We start from the raw sequence: 16,471 nt of genomic DNA on the forward strand, positions 1-16,471 counted from the left end.
AGGAGGAGGATAAATGATTTTTCTCATGTCATGTGGTAGCATGATTATAATCCCAATTTTTTACTGCTTATATCTAGAATACGTTAAAAATAATTTGCCTAGTATATATAAAAGTAAAAACCACTTTTGAAAGTACTGAACATTCAGAAATAGCTGTTCTTAGTAAGCATGCATCTGAGCTCAGTGTAAATTCTGTATGACTACATGCATACTCCTGTGTGTGAGTATATGGAAACAAACATGATTGCATATCAAAAAAGAACCATTCCAAAATAGAAGCTTTTTATACTATTCATATTGACTACACTACCAAGAAAAGTCACATTGAGGATTTTCTGAATTCTTCCTTCTTTTGCAGTGATACTTTAGAAGTTTTCTGTCGCCAGCACTAATACTTTGATTTTTTCCTTTGATGCCATGCTTCTTATATAGAAAGTTTTGAATTAAACTGATAAGCATGTGACGCCTCATTGGACCCTCTGTGGGCCTTTATAAAGACCCATATTTATATGGTGAAGAGTTTGTTTATGTGTGCACGTGTCTCTTTATCTGTAGACATCAGTCATGATGTATTACATAAAGTCCAGATGTGGTTGTCCTCTAGAATACGATGAAGCCAAAGCTATATCCTGATTCTCCTTTTCCAGAAATTCAAACCAATTTATTCTACAATGGATTTCTTTTGAAATTAAAAAAAAAATGTTTCGTGGCATAAAGATGTCCAGAGAATGTTTTTAAATTGAAATTAAATTTCATCACTGCACTTTTTGTTCTCTATGCTAAAATTTTGAATCCTTCTGTCTAAGGATTCTAGGAATACTTTATTTCTAAAATAAATGCTGTAGTGGGGCGCCTGGGTGGCTCAGTAGGTTAAGCATCCGACTCTTGATTTTGGCTCAGGTCATGATCTCATGGTCGTGAGATTAAGCTGCCTGTCGGGCTCCGTTCTGGGCATGGAATGTGCTTGGGATTCTCTCTTTCCCTCACCCTCTGCTCCTCCCTCACTTGCAATCTCTCTGTGTCTTTCTGTCTCTCAAAAAAAAAAAATTAAAAAAATAAAAATGAAAGAAATGCTGTAGTGAAATTGTGATATAGGCAAACGTGCTTATTCTCTTTCATTTTCATTGCCATCAGTCAAATGCTGACTGAACAGAGAGCTTTCCTTTAGTAGTTGAAGGTGCTGATAATCAAGATTTTATGACAAAATAAAAAAATGTATTCCAAGGCATCCTCAGTTGATGGTGTGAAGGCAAAATGTATATGCTAAAGTTTGAGCACCTATTTGCCTTAGTGATTATTTTTATAATATTATAATTGCATACTATATTTTCATTTTTCACATTTTAATCTGTCAGAAAAAGTCTTTCTGAATTAGAAATCAACAAGTTATGCTATCTCCAGAATATTTTAAAAAAGCAAAATATGTTGAAAAAAATACAGTGTTAATGTAATCATTAATGTTTTACTTACAGTAACTTCCACATTTTGGGAAACACATTTTCCTTGTCTAAGTGATTCATAATATTAGTTGACAATGCACAGAAACAAATGAGATCTGCTATTCGAGGCACTGTTATTAAATCTGAGGTAGTTAATTCACTAAAACTTCACTGAGTAGAACATCACCACTCATTTATATGAAAGGATTATTTTGTTGTAAGAATACATTCCCTCGTGCGGCACCTGGGTGGCTCAGTTGGGTTGGGTGTCCAACTTCAGCTCAGGTCATGATCTCACAGCTTCATGGTTTGTGGGTTTGCATCCCGTGTGGGGCTCTATGGTAACAGTGTGGAGCCTACTTGGGATTCTCCCTCCCTCTCTCTCTATCCCTTCCCCACTGGTACATGCTCTCTGTCTCTCTCAAAATAGATAAATAAACTTAAAAAAAAAAGATTACATTCCTTCATGATAGTTTGATAGCTGTTTCCTTCATGATAGTATGACATTAGAGTGGCCTTCAAACTTCTCAGATTAAGAAGGAAAAAAAAAAGGAAAGTTTTAACACACTAGAAAAAGCACAGCATTTCCAATTACTGAAGTGTCCAGGTTTCAAGCAGAATTTTGGTCTATGTTTCTGTTAGTTCCTTGAACAGCTCTAGTCATTAAAACACAGACACCTTACTGGAAGCCTGTGTGTTTGGAATCCAAGGAGGTCTCCCTGGCCCTGGCAAAGATTGAGATGAGGCAGCTCATTACAGTTTCTTGTATAATTAGGACCTGTATAGAAGTAAGTCCAAGATTATTGCTCAGGAGGAAAAGCTATTAAGAAAGAGTAAGTTGATAGTACACCACCTTGTCCAGAAATCTGCTTATATCACATAAATAAGCCATTAAAATACCATGTGACAAAAGAGATTTTTTTTCACAGAACTGCTCGCACAACAATTTTTTGTTTAATTTTTACATAATGATTTTAGCTGGTAACTTGATGGAGAAATGATCATAAATGAGTATTTCTGTGACACAAGATGCCTGTTAAACTTAACAGAATTTACAGGAAGATTTATCTGCACATAATAAATTATAGGTGACTTCATTTGTAATCTAAAAAAACTTACAATTTTTAGTCAATGAAATACAGTAGTAACTCGATCTATTGCAACTGTTTTCATTATATTTAGGTAGAAATAAATATAAACAGGAAGCCTGTGGGAGCTCTTAAGAGTATATAATCACAGTAGATAAAGTCAGTGTTGAAATACATAAGTACATTAATCCAACTTTGACTTCTCTAAGTTTCTTCTCAATGGCATATCCTGGTATGTCCAATAAAATGAAAAGCTGAGGTTTGGTGAGCTTCTGTGAGAACATACATCTTGGTTTCTTCACTCCATGTTATGGTTGACCAGAGTCCTACAGCCGAGATTGACAACACCCAGAATAAAATTTATCACTTTCTCTATCATCTTCTTCTCTTTGTGAACATTTAGGTGCAACCTGTAAGCAGATTAAAGGACCCCTCTGCTATCTGTAAGCTAGAGCAAAGCAACCCCTTCTATCCTAACAGAAAGTGATGAAAATGATAAGTAGTGCGCAAGAAACGTGGCTGGGGACGATGAAAGTGATGGTGTGAACAGAAAAGGAAATGCCATTTTTCTTCAGTAAATGCAAGACATAGTCAAGAGATGGGTTTGTTTTCTGTTGTAGTGGTTTTATAGTTATTTGCAAATGGCTTTAAAGGCACTTTAACTGAAGGTTTTAGAAGAAAACATGTTTATTATTGTCAGAGTCTGAAATTCTTTAGCCATTAAAGTCCTCTGTTCCCTCAGAAATAATTATTTGATAATTTTTATAGCTCAATATTTTCATAAAATGCAACTAACATTTCATAAAATGCAAATAGCGTTACTACAAAGCATAGTGATGTGTTATTAGATAATTGAAAACGTCTTCCACTTCAGTAAGAAATTGTCATTTAATTTTAAATATTATTTTAGCACTGTCTACATATTTGCAGCACTTAATCTACAAGATGTGAATGTTTAATTCTCAGTCTTTCCAAGCGGACACATAGGCACATGAATCAGAACTTTGAAATGCCCTTGAAAAAAGTCTTCTTTAAAGATTCTCTAAGAGTGAAAACTCCAGAAATTTATAGCTAAAAAAATTAATCCGTCCTAACAAGTAATATTTACTGAAAATACTTATTTCAATAATTGAGTCCTTAAAATCATCTTACCGCATTATTATTAAGAAAGGAAGGAGGAATAAGTTCCTGGTACAGAAGATTCTTTATAGCGTTGTTAATTCGAATGAAAAAGGAGCGAACATTTGGTTGTCTCTCTGTTATGATGAAGGATAGGAAAGGGAGAGAGAACAAGACTCCTGTGCATCTTAAATCTACAGTCCAGCTGAGTGGGAAAAGTGACAGTAAAGATCAGTGGCAGATGACAGCAAGGGTTCCTCCTTGATAGAAGTAGTGACACCAATTCGAGCCAACTTTCTCTATTCTTACGTTGTTCTCATTCCTGTACTCCATTCCACCCCTTCTAATTCCCATCAGAGACCATGCTTCCTTTTTTGTTCAGCAAATCTCAAATTAGTGACCACCCGAAAGCCAACTCGATGAGTTTGAGCAAGGACTCCCTTATGGTTTTCATGAATGGAAACGCGTTCACATTTAAAATAAGATTTACAAAAAAATATTGTCTGATTAAGAGCAAGAATAGAGTAAAGCATGTGAAGGAAACCCAGAACCATATCCATCCAGACTTTGGTCAGTTATTTCCAAATACAGTTTTTCCAAAAAGCACCGATTTATATCTCAGCTCAGAGTCAGAAGATTTAAAAAATGTGTCCAGTTCAAATCGCTTTAATTTAAGAAATATGTCCATATACCATATGGACCTTTGCATAGAAAATATTCTGAAATTAATGAAAGGACGTGTTTCTTGTTACCAAACAAAAATATTTGGTGATCGTACCATTTAGAATATAAAAACTGGTAAGGAACAGTTTATATCTTTGAAAAATAATCTGGCATGAGGCAGTTATTAAAGAATTAAGCCACTTCCCCATCTGAGTTTAAGAATAACTTCCTAACTTTTTTTGTTGTTGTTAAAATTCATAATTATGGACTCAGGATTTTTTTCAGCAGTTGAAATAAACCTTCCATGTTGCAAATCATCATCAAAACTCAAAAGACTAGAATATAATCGTACATCACAATTTTCTCTGCTTCTTCCATGTGCTCTGACATTTGTATAGTGGCACCACCTGAAAGGCTATGACCAAATCTACTTTTATTTTAGGAGAGAAAAACGTTAGTAATGGAAGTTCTTGCCCGATTCAGCGTCAGGCTCTATATACTATATTGCAATGTTGGATTTAGTCAATGGATCCAGAGAAATCACTCACAGCACGTTGACTTTCAAATTCCATTAACTTTCTCTTTTTCTTATTTCAATTATGCTGCACTGAGATTGCTGCACAACAGATCACAGGAGACTTGAGCTTATATCCTGGGAAGTCCCAGTTTAGCAATTATTCACTAAGAATACAGAGTGACTGTATTCTTAGATTCTGCTTTTCTGATTTGGCTATAAACAAAAGACACCATATAAACTCAAAAATAAATGCTTTTAAAAAGTGTTTTGAGGTCACTATTCTTTTCTATTAGGTTATATATCCATGATCGGTTATAAATACAATTCAGAAGCCAAAATGGTATGGTTGTTAGTTAAGGTATTAATTTTACACGAACATTGAATCTGTATAGCACGTTATAATCTCATGGTGATTTTAAATACATTTATATTATTTGATCATCACAGAAACATTGTGAGATAACCAGGGCAGATGCAATTATGTTTGATAGACAACAGAATCAGAATCATGAGTAATGATGCTATTGTGTTTTCCTCATTCATGCTAAATGGAGTGCACTAAAAATTCCATTTCTGGGTAAATGCAACAAATTTAATTAATCCATTACACTTATTTTAATCAGCAATGTGATCCAATTCTCTTTGGTTTTGCTATTCTCTTTTGAGTAGACACCAAATGCTGATGTGACTGGTCCAGCCATTCTTCCCTTATTATCATCAGAGAAAACTTAAGGGTATTTAGTTCTTTAGTTAACAGCCTACATTCCAATGAGTATTTTACTAAATGGAGACAACAATCATATTTTCTTTGCCTCAAACACTTCTTCCCTCTGGTTACTAATATTGAAATTAAGTCAGCCATTTATCTTAACATATTGAGTGACACATATTCATCAGTTAGTACATATTCAATTATTACACACACACACACACACAAATACATTGAACCATTTAAACCCCTCAAGGCATTGCAAATATGATCTAATGATTTATGAATGCTGGTATTGTAAACTCTATGCAAATCATATGTAAAACTCAGAGAAATGAACTGATGTCTGATAGAGCTGTCCAACTAGACTTTGTGAGTAGAACATATCTTTATCAGAATGAACGTTGGTAAAATACTTTAATCTGAAGGTGAAAATGTATTCTTATATTTTCAAACATTTTCTAACATTGATTAATCTGAAATATTGCGTATAACACTGATTAATCAGTAAAGCATTTTTAAAAATCATTTTTGACAGATAATTTCAGTATAATTAAGCATACTGTTCATTTCCAAACTGATATCCTGGGAAATAATACCATTATGGAAGTTGCACTATGTAATCCATGCAGCAACTGTCTTCTCTTATCTAAATATAATTACTTCTCATTGGGATTAATTTATTGAGAGAAAAAAATCTTTAAGGATTTCTAGTGTAATTAAGTTTATGCGTTTTTCTTGCACTTGCGCAAAACTTAGAGATTCTAACTTTGAGAATTTTATGTCTTCTAACTTAATAATCAGGACGATTTTTTAATACTCATCTAGATAACCAAATATCCTCCTTTAAAAAAGCAGGGCTTGAAAATTCAGAATTATAATATCTGTCAAATATATTATTTCTTTAACGTTTTATAAGATTAAATGTTTCCTATCTGGAGTGATTAAATGGTAGTATTTTTTGTGTATAAGGAAATACTTTATTGACAACACGTGGACCTGTCGTGCAGTGCCATGTACTACTTTCATGTTTTGATTCATGTGTATATGGAACCTAAAAATGATTTCTGATTGTATTTAGTGATTCAGTGGCTCTAATAATACATGGCTATTTTGTGTAAATTTCCTCCACATCTTCCCTTAGTCACTTGTGGGATTGCTTTCTGATTTAGAAGAAGGATGAGGTGAAAGCATTAGTTTCCATTGTTTAATAGATCAACAAAGTGAGCCTTTCGTTATTAATTAGACTTGAAGTATCTTTTTATATTTTAATTTCTAGTCCATTACAAATTAATGCCCTCTGTGTTAGAAAGAAAAGATTTGCCTTTCTTTTAATAATATATTCAAAATGCAACCGCATTAATGTTATTATTAATCTTATTATTCATCAGACTTTTTAATAACTAGTGCAAAGTTCTGAATAAAATCATTAAAGCCTTTGGGTAACAGTACTTTGTCTAAATAACTAGAGCTTATTCCAGGCAGTGTTATAAAACATAGTATTGTTTTGGCTTCTCCTGAAATTATTAGTTAAGCATTTTGTTTGTTACACAGAGGTAGACAATTTGTATGGTATTAGAAAATACACATGATAGAATCCTCTGCTTCATATTGGACGGAGGCAATATAAAGATGTCGTATCAGACACAAACTGGTATTGATTCATCATGGGAGCATATTTAAGAAATTTGTTCATAGTGAAGTCATATGTAAATTTGTCAAAATTAATGGTCTTTGAAGTTATTTTGATACCATGTTAGCATTAATGTTCCTGCTTTGCATTTTTGCTATTTCTCCTTTAAACCTGTAATTATTTTGTCAAAAATTATTATCAATATTTTGAACATTGATCTACCTTTATAAACAAGACAGTTAAAAAAAGCCAGAGAAATCTGATTCCTTGACTTTCCCTATGATTGCTTTTATTTTGCCATTTTCTTCTTTTTCTCTCATATTCCTATATCAGAAAGAAAGTCATGTGTTTTGAACATGTTAATATTGTTATTATCAATAACAACAGACAACTTTAACTTGACAGAGGCAAATAGAAATAACTTATTTCTCTTAACTATATTTGTATATTTGTGTTTTTTGTGTTTTTTTAGTCAATCTACTGGATTCAAAAACAATTCAAGGGGAGCTGGGCTGGATCTCTTATCCATCACATGGGGTGAGTTTGGTAAACTATTGAAAGGGAATATCATTCTGTGCGTTGTCTCTTAAAGAATAGAAGGAATTATTGGTATGTTCTCTGAAAGGAACTCCTGTACTTCTGGTGACAAGTTAATTTTATCAGTAGATTCAATACATGGACTAAGACAGCCTGATATTCGTGTACAATGGAACTACTGAAAATTTTGAAGTTTTATTTGTTTCTTCTGAATTTACCAATTGCTTGATGGTGCTAATTAAGCCTTCTAATTATGACTGGCATTATGTAGAAGATCTAAAGGTGATCATCTAAAATTTTTTTGTGTGATGTGATCAGAATAGGTGAATTGAGAAGACATTTCAAATTTCAAGTAATGTATAAAGCGTGTATTTGGAGAACTGCAGAGGTGTAGCCTTAAAAGCCACCTTGGTGACTGTTCCAAGGAGGATCTGTTTGTCAACTATATGAACCTTTGATTTGTCTGTTTATTTGTCCTTATTTCTTAATTTCTTCACATTGCCTTAATGTCTTTGCTTAAAATGTCTGCATCATGTTTGCATCAGCTTAAGACTGGGGAATTTTTTTAGAAAAAAAATTTGGCTACTTTTAAATTTTAAACTCTTCACATACCTTTAGTATTTTGCCAGTGAGACAAAGATCGTTCAAGTGTACGGTATGTTTGTGACCCAAATGTTTCTGATAAGACTTTGTGTGAGGATACTGCTTTTCTTTTCTTTTCTTTTCTTTTCTTTTCTTTTCTTTTCTTTTCTTTTCTTTTCTTTTCTTTTCTTTTCTTTTCTTTTCTTTTCTCTTCTCTTCTCTTCTCTTCTCTTCCCTTCCCTTCCCTTCCCTTCCCTTCCCTTCTCTTTCTTTTCTTTTCTTTTCTTTTCTTTTCTTTTCTTTTCTTTTCTTTTCTTTTCTTTTCTTTTCTTTCTTTTTGTTTTTCAGAAAAAAAGATCACACACATTTAGAAAATTCTTGTTCTTAGAAAATTGTGTAATAAGTACCTAAATATGCCTTGTTTCCAAGTATAGACTGTGGAAAATGCAAAATGCTATTTTGAAATACTTGTGAGAGGAACAAATTTGTGTATTTCTTCTCCTACTCTCATCCTCTTTTCAAAGAGATTATAATTACTTCCACTTTGTATTGGTATTCAGTCTTTAGATTTTTGTGCCTAAACATACTGATTTTTACGGTACTACCAGCTTCTTCTTCACCAGCGGATGTTTTACATCAGGGATACTTCATCTATCTGTCATCTTTGAATCTGCTTCTCTTCCTGGTACACCTTGACATTGACACAATGCCAAAACCTATCACATAATCAGGACTTGGTTAGTTGCTTTGGAGGGGAGAGTATGAAGTAAGCCAGGATTTGGTTTTCCCATAGGTGTAAACGGAATCAAATGATTAGGATAAAAGAACATCCTGGGTAGTTCTGAAGAGTGAATCAAAATTCTGGATTGAGCTGGAAAACTCATTTAAAATTAATCATCCTAAAATCAAGCCTAATTTTAATTCTGATTTTATAAATTTGACTTTTTCATTACTTCATCAGAGCATCTACCACAAAAACATGCTACCCAAGGATATATGAAAAGCAAAAATCACAGTGACATTTTACTAATAGCTACTTATATATGCTCTAAAAAAGTCAATAAGAAATTAACTCATATTTCAAAGCAACAATCTCATGTTTTCCTTTAAAGAAGGTGTAAAGAAAACATATTTCTATATATTAAGAATTTAGGGAGAATACTGTATAAATGAATTCATTTTACCATGTGAATCTTACAGATTTTGCGATGAAACAAAATTGGCACTTCTACTTCCAGAGATATGTTGGGGGTGGGGAGGAATGTTCTAGAACTCTACTACATAAGGTGTGGGACATGCACCACCCAGCAATATCAATCCCCCAGAGATTCTTAGATATGCAGACCCTCAGGTCCTGCTCCAGACTTTCTGAATCAGAGTCTGCATCTTAATGTGGTCCCCAGGTAGTTGTTGAGCACAATAAATTTAAGAAGTACTACTTGGGGGGCGCTTGGGTGGTTCAGTCGGTTAAGCGACTGAGTCTTGATTTTGGCTCAGGTCATGATCTCATGGTTTTTTAAGATTAAATAAACTTACAAGAAAAAAAGAAAAAAAGAAAAAAGAAAAAAGGAAAAGAAAAAAGAAAAGAAAGAAAAGAAAAGAGAAGAAAAGAAAAGAGAAAAGAAAAGAAAAAAGAAAAAGGAAAATAAATCACTACTTAGGATAACAGACCTCTTGGCCTTTCCCACGTCTTGCCCAATTTCCTACCTCATTTTTGTCTACAAACACTTATGGTTTTATCAGTTTCTCCTTTGGCTTACAATTGCCTCCGAGAGCCACCCTCAGGAGCTGGGCCTTTCTCCTCTTTGTTTTCCTGGTGCATCTTCTTACAGCCTTGCCTTCCCCTTTTCTGATGCACTGACTAGCCTAAAACAGCTGGCCAAGCTTTCCACATTTATCATTAAAACTTGCAGGGAGGGAAAAAAAATATCTCTGCAACAGGTCATGGTATTTATAATACCCCAAGACCTCAAAGCAAAAAAATAAAAAGAGGGAGAGATGTGACGTGGTGCTGTGTAGTGTGTTTTTCCTTTAAACTGTATCCCTGTATTATGTTAACCATAATGTCCATGAAAAAATAAGTAGCACTAATTTGGAAAATGTTAGATTAATATTCATTTCTTTCTGGGAAACTGATGAATTTCTTGAGTAAAAGTGCTGCATAGTAAATTAAGATTTGGGAGTTAACATCCTTGCTTTTACAGTTGTTTGTGCTTTTAGACTAAATTAATTATTTTTATTGCCTAATCATTGCCATTATCAATATGACAAAAATATATTAATTCTGTATTTGTTTTTAAAGGAAAGTAGATAGTTAAAAGTATTGTGATTTCTTTGCTCCAGATTTTCCATATAAAGTGACATGTAATAACTGGAAAAAAATTGAACTTGTTATTGTTTTGATTGATTAACCCTAATAAAAGCAGTACATATGTTTTTAGGTTAGCTAAAATATGAATGTAAACTTCAGAGAAAAAATTTGTAACGTCATAACATGTTGAATCACTGAAAATCCTGCTTTGTGTGTGTGTAAGAGAGAGAGAGAACACTTAAATTCTACTCTCTTAGTATATTTCAATTATTCAATAAGTGTTCTCAACTATTTTCATCATGTTTTACGTGAGATCCCCAGAACTTATCTTACAGTGAAAGTTTGTACTCTTTTACCTGCTTCTCCCTATATCTCCTACCTCTAGCCCCTGGCACCCACTTTTCTTCTGTTTCTATGTGTATTTTTTTTAATTCCACAAAATAGTGATATCATGCAATATTTGTCTTTCTCTGTCTGGCTTATTTCACTTAGCATAATGCACTCAAGGTCCATCCATGTTTTTGGAAATACCCGAGAAAATCCTACTTTTTTGATTTAGGGCAATGGTTTTCAGTGTAATGGGGGAGGTGGGTTGGAAAGGAGGCAGTGTTTATTTTGCCCCATGGAGATATTTGGAAATATCTGGAGATGTTGTTGTCACAACTGGGAAGGCAGGACACTGCTGGCATCTAGTGTGGAAGGTCAAGGGTGCTTTCTAAACTAAAATGAGCAGGGAGGTCTCTCACAGCAAAGAATGATCTGGTGTTCCCTTGTTGAGAAACCCTTTCTTAAGGGATGAATAATGGTGCTCCATCAGGAGCTGTGGTCACCAAAAAGATGCTAGGACACTGCTGGCAACTTCTCTAAATCTCAGCCCTGTTCTCACCTAAATTCAAAATCTTTTAAAGTACAAATTAAAAAAAAAATGATTATGTTACCAGAGCTATATAAAATTAATATATTTGAGGGAAAGGCCCAAGGGTGGCTTATTCATTGATGTATCTTCTTTCCTATTTCTGTTCTCCCTTTTCCCCAGAGATATATTCATGCATAAAAACTTACAATTAACCTATATAATTTTCTTGGGAGGAGTATTTCCTCTATTTTTAAATGGTGCTTCAAATCTTAGAGGTAAGAAAGTATGGTACTATACCATTAGGCCTAGAAAAAATTCTCTAAATGAGTGTCTGGGAGAAAATTTAATGAGACTTTGGTTTTCTCTATATTAAATTCTTGAAAATAATACTTAAAATTTGTAAACTGAAATTATCAGGGTGTTATTAACATATTTTTTTTAATTTTTCAAAATATAATTTATTGTCAAATTGGCTAACATACAGTGTGTATAGTGTGCTCTTGGTTTTGGGGGTAGATTCCCATGATTCATCGCTTACATACAACACCCATTGCTCAAAATTTATTTTTTAATAAGAGTTTAATTTTTGGCACTAAGTTTGTTCACCTTAGTAAAGCAGATATAACAATTACCTTCTCTTCCTTATAAACTGTGAGTTATAATATATGAATCTTGGGTATAATTATATTCTGAAATTTTATTAAATAATCAGTAGTTTAAATATTCTTTGATTTAGAGGGGTGCCTGGGTGGCTCAGTTGATTAAGCCTTTGACTCTTATATCAGCCCAGGTCATGATCTTGTGGTTCCTGAGATCAATCTCCACATCAGGCTCTGTGCTGGGCTTGGAGCCTGCTTAGGATTCTCTTCCTCTCTCTCTGCCCCTCCCCTGCTCCCTCTCTCTCTCTCTCTCTCTCTCTCTCTCTCTCTCTCTCTCTCTCTCTCTGTCTCTCAAAAATAACCATACTTAAAAAAATATTCTTTGATTAGAGGACAATCAACACATGTAAAACCCATGTATATTTTTGGATTACAACTTTGAAAAAGTATTTTGCTTAAATATGACCGTTATTTAAATTGTTTGATTGATTGATAATGCCAATCTATCGTATAAGCTTTCCTTAGTATATATATCATTATAGAAGAGGGATCAGAGGGAGTTAAAGCTGTATAATTTTCAGTTACAATTATGATGGTATTGATGTGCTTACTAAGTAGTACAAAGGAATTTAGAGCCTCAATTCACTTAATTACAGACTCAAATAAGGGGAAGTATAGAAAAAGCAGAGTCTGAAATGAGTGATCCATGTATATTTGTCGATGATAGAAAGAAGTCTCAAAATTAGCAAATGTGAATTTTTATTTTCTACCTTCCCCCTTTTCTCAACTTCTTTAGATTTTTTTTTTCCTTAAAGATTTCCTTAGCCATTTGTTGGTGCCTTACCTGTGGTAATGGACGTAAATTAAACAACAACAACAAAGCAAAAACAAAATGGTCTTTTGGCAAAGAAACCCTGTTGGTTGCCCACCTGCCATCTGTTTCCCGGCTTTTTCTTGAGAATGGAACACCCATATTGTTTAGTTTTTCACCTTCTGATGTGTTCTTGGAAAATGGCCTCTCTGCCACTTTGTGGAAAGAACATCTGAGAGCTAATCATGATAATTACAGTAATTTTGTCAGTGATTGGTTTAGGCAAGAGTAAGTAAAGCCAATGAGGCTGGAGCAGAATTCTACTGACTTCTGGGGAAGTTTTCCTCCTGATGAAAAGAAATGAGGAGAGGCTAAGTACTTTGTGCCCCTAGGCTTGCCCTGTGAAGGCGCAGTGTCCCTGTGTAGAGCAGTTGTGCTTTCCTTATGACCAGAAAAGTGGAACCCAGTGAACCCTAGAGAAATTGGCCAGGAGCCCTGACACAACCCTGGTTTGTGTGAAAGAATTTTCTTTGTTTAAGTCACTTTTGTTAGTACTTCTCATACTTTCAAAGTAAAGGCATTCTGATAGAATACAATGTTTAATTTCCCGATTAAATATCTTAATATCTAGGGGCACCTGGTGGCTCAGTTGCATGAGCATCTAACTCTTGATTTTGGCTCAGGTCATGATCCCAGGGTCCTAGGATTGAGCTCCACATTGGGCTCTGTGCCGAGTGTGGAGCCTGCTTGAGATTCTTTCTCTCCCTCCCTTTGTCCCTCTCCCCTGCTTGCATGCCTGCTCTCTCTCTCTCTCTCTCTCTCTCTCTCTCTCTCTCTCTCTCTCTCGTAAATAAATAAAAGTTTAAATATCTTAATTTCTAAATGAAGACTAGGCAATGCATAATTATAATTATGTTATTTTGTTAATTGTATCTTGTTATTTGGACTTCCCCAGGTTGTCTTTTTTTAGTGTTTCAGTATGATGTCAAAGAAAATATGCAGAGTGGTCAAATAGAATGAGCACATTGTTTAGAATCAGACACTTGTATTTGAAATCTGGCCTTGCCATTTATTGCTGTGTGATCTAATGTAGGACAATTAACCTCCATTAACATTTGTCCTCACTCTTAAAAAAAGAATAACAATAATTTCTATGTCACAGCACTTTGGAGTAAATGATAGTTGAGCAAATAAGGTATTTCTGTGTATCCATCTATGAAAAAATACATATGATAATGCATGTGAAAGAACTATACAAGTATCACTTCTTATTCCTAAGTAAGTTTTATGATTTCACCTTCTAATCTTAAATCTCAGACTATATGTGATATCTTGGATTTGGATTTGGGAGAAGGAAAATTGATAGTATTTCCTGACATTTCTATTCAGTTAAGAGCCCCAAATATTGCCTTTGATATTACATGATTGTTATACCATTGAAGCTTGTGCAGTCTAAAGTTTGGATACAATCTTGACACTATATTTTGAATTGAAAGAGTCAAAATGTGGGTGAATGGGTCCAATTATTTTAAATTTTTAAGTGATTAGAATTTCCTCAAAATTTTATTATTTCTCCTTCAGGGAGTACTTCTGACTGTTTTACATGTCACTCTCCTGACACCCCTCCCCCTACCTGCCAGATACCCCCAGACTAGCATATCAGACTGTTAAGTTAATCTGGTTTTTTCTATGTTGTTTGTCCACAGCTTGCAATTCTACATTAATGCAAATATTTCATTGATACTTGTTTCAGCCATGAAGGTGAAAACTCTGAAACTGATTTCCATCATGAAATTTCCCCTTTTCTTCACATTTTGAGTTCCTGGGTTAGTTGTCTATAAATTAAAATTGCCTGAACAAATGAATAATGAAAGCTTTCCAAAACAAGGAAGGATAACTAAGTTAACATTGATTATGTATTTGTTAAAAAAAAAAGGTTATTTCCAATCGGTTATTTTAAATGGTATCTATTAATGCTTCCACTTCCTTTTTAATGGCATAAATGTAAGTAAAATTATACCTATATGAACACACCTTATGTACTATAAATATATATAGATATATATATGTTTATATTGCATACAATATTATGCTGTTTTTTGTACTAGCAGGTCTATTTAGTTAACTATATTTAGAAAATACTGTCAGCCTTTGAGTTGGAAGTTAACTGAAAAGAAAACTAGCCAAAGACAGCTCTATATTGAAATTTATCTTGATTGTTGTTTAAGGGTAAAAATCCAGAATCCTGCAGATGAATTCCATTTAACTAAACATAGACATGTTTAGAATTGAATGAATCATACAGAGGAGTGGAAATTATAAAAATACTCTCTGAACGATTCATTGCTTTTCTGTTTTCCAGTTTAGTGTAATTTGCCTTCCGTAGTGGAATTATTGCTGTGTGTGAAGTCTGGATTCTAAGTCTTACCTACTGGATTTCTAGCTTTCACTTTGTGAATGGTATCTAAAATGCAGGAAGACTATTTTGACAACTAGGTGTCAACAATAACCACCTGGGATTCCACCTTTGTGAATCACAGTCTAAATTCTGCTTCATATGCTGAGTAGTCAATCCAGGAAAATCAAATTTTTGACACATGTGATATGTGATTCTGGGTCATTTGAATTTTTGTTGCCTACAATGAACAATACTACATACTTTAAATATGTCACTCTCACCTATTGTGCTGACCCTTCGAGGAAGGATGTCTGATTAAATTAGAAAAACATGGCAAAGTTTTACAGTTTTTTTTTTTCTAACCTTTTCTTGAAACAAAATGCACCAAAGTAGAAGGGAAAATATGGGTAAGTGGTAGAAATCAGCAAAGATAGAACTTATTCTAGCACCATTCAATTTATAATAATTATGTTACCTTCTATTTGTTTTAATGGAATTTTTATCAGTGCTTTAAGAAAATAGAAACCAATTTTCCATCGCTAATATTATGTATTTCTATGTTCATTCAAGTTATTTTCTATGTTCATTCAACTTATTGTGTATTAAATTTGCTGAAATATGTAAATAGTATACAGCAGACTGAATATCAGTATTTTTATTGCTAAGAAATATCCAGTTCCTATACTATTTTAAAGAGTATACTTAAACACTGCTTTCAAGCTTCTAAATTTTCATTTGAATATAAGATATAAAAACAACATATGTACCTCAATGGAAGAGTTTCAGTTCTGTTGTTCCATTAAGCATAAGTCAAGAATTTTGATAGAAATTTATAAAAATTAGTAATTTGCCCAAAGTTATACTTACTTATTTCTATCCTTCTTTTTAAATCCCATGGGTTAATGATGTTGATACTTAGGTTTATTACTGCCTCGTAGTTAATTATTTTTGAAAGATTAAAAAAAAGAAATGTTTGCTCTGGAAAGAAATATAGCATGAAACACTTTTTAAATACGTCTTGTATTGCAAATGATAGCTATTGGACCTGAGCACATTTAAAGGTTATACTATTTACAATACAAGACACTTAACTATTTCTGCAACCTAAGTAGACCATTGATTACCATTTTTTCCTGATAATAATGCCAATGTTAATGAATAAAAACCATACTAGTTTCTTAGAGGTTGCTTAAATCATTTATTCCCTTT

The 16,471-nt window shown here is 33.5% G+C and overlaps 1 protein-coding gene across 3 annotated transcripts in view; it reads left to right on the top strand.

Moving 5' to 3' along the window:
* Positions 1-16,471, top strand: part of EPHA3 (EPH receptor A3) — a 355,677-nt gene that overhangs the window by 11,639 nt on the left and 327,567 nt on the right. For all 3 annotated transcript variants that reach the window (XM_023238873.2, XM_011285988.4, XM_045036779.1), the window contains exon 2: positions 7,641-7,705. In XM_023238873.2, the coding sequence (XP_023094641.1) occupies positions 7,641-7,705 (65 nt within the window). The remainder of the gene's footprint in view (positions 1-7,640; positions 7,706-16,471) is intronic.

Source organism: Felis catus, chromosome C2 (genome assembly GCF_018350175.1).
Source record: "Felis catus isolate Fca126 chromosome C2, F.catus_Fca126_mat1.0, whole genome shotgun sequence".
In the NCBI taxonomy this organism is placed as follows: domain Eukaryota; kingdom Metazoa; phylum Chordata; class Mammalia; order Carnivora; family Felidae; genus Felis; species Felis catus.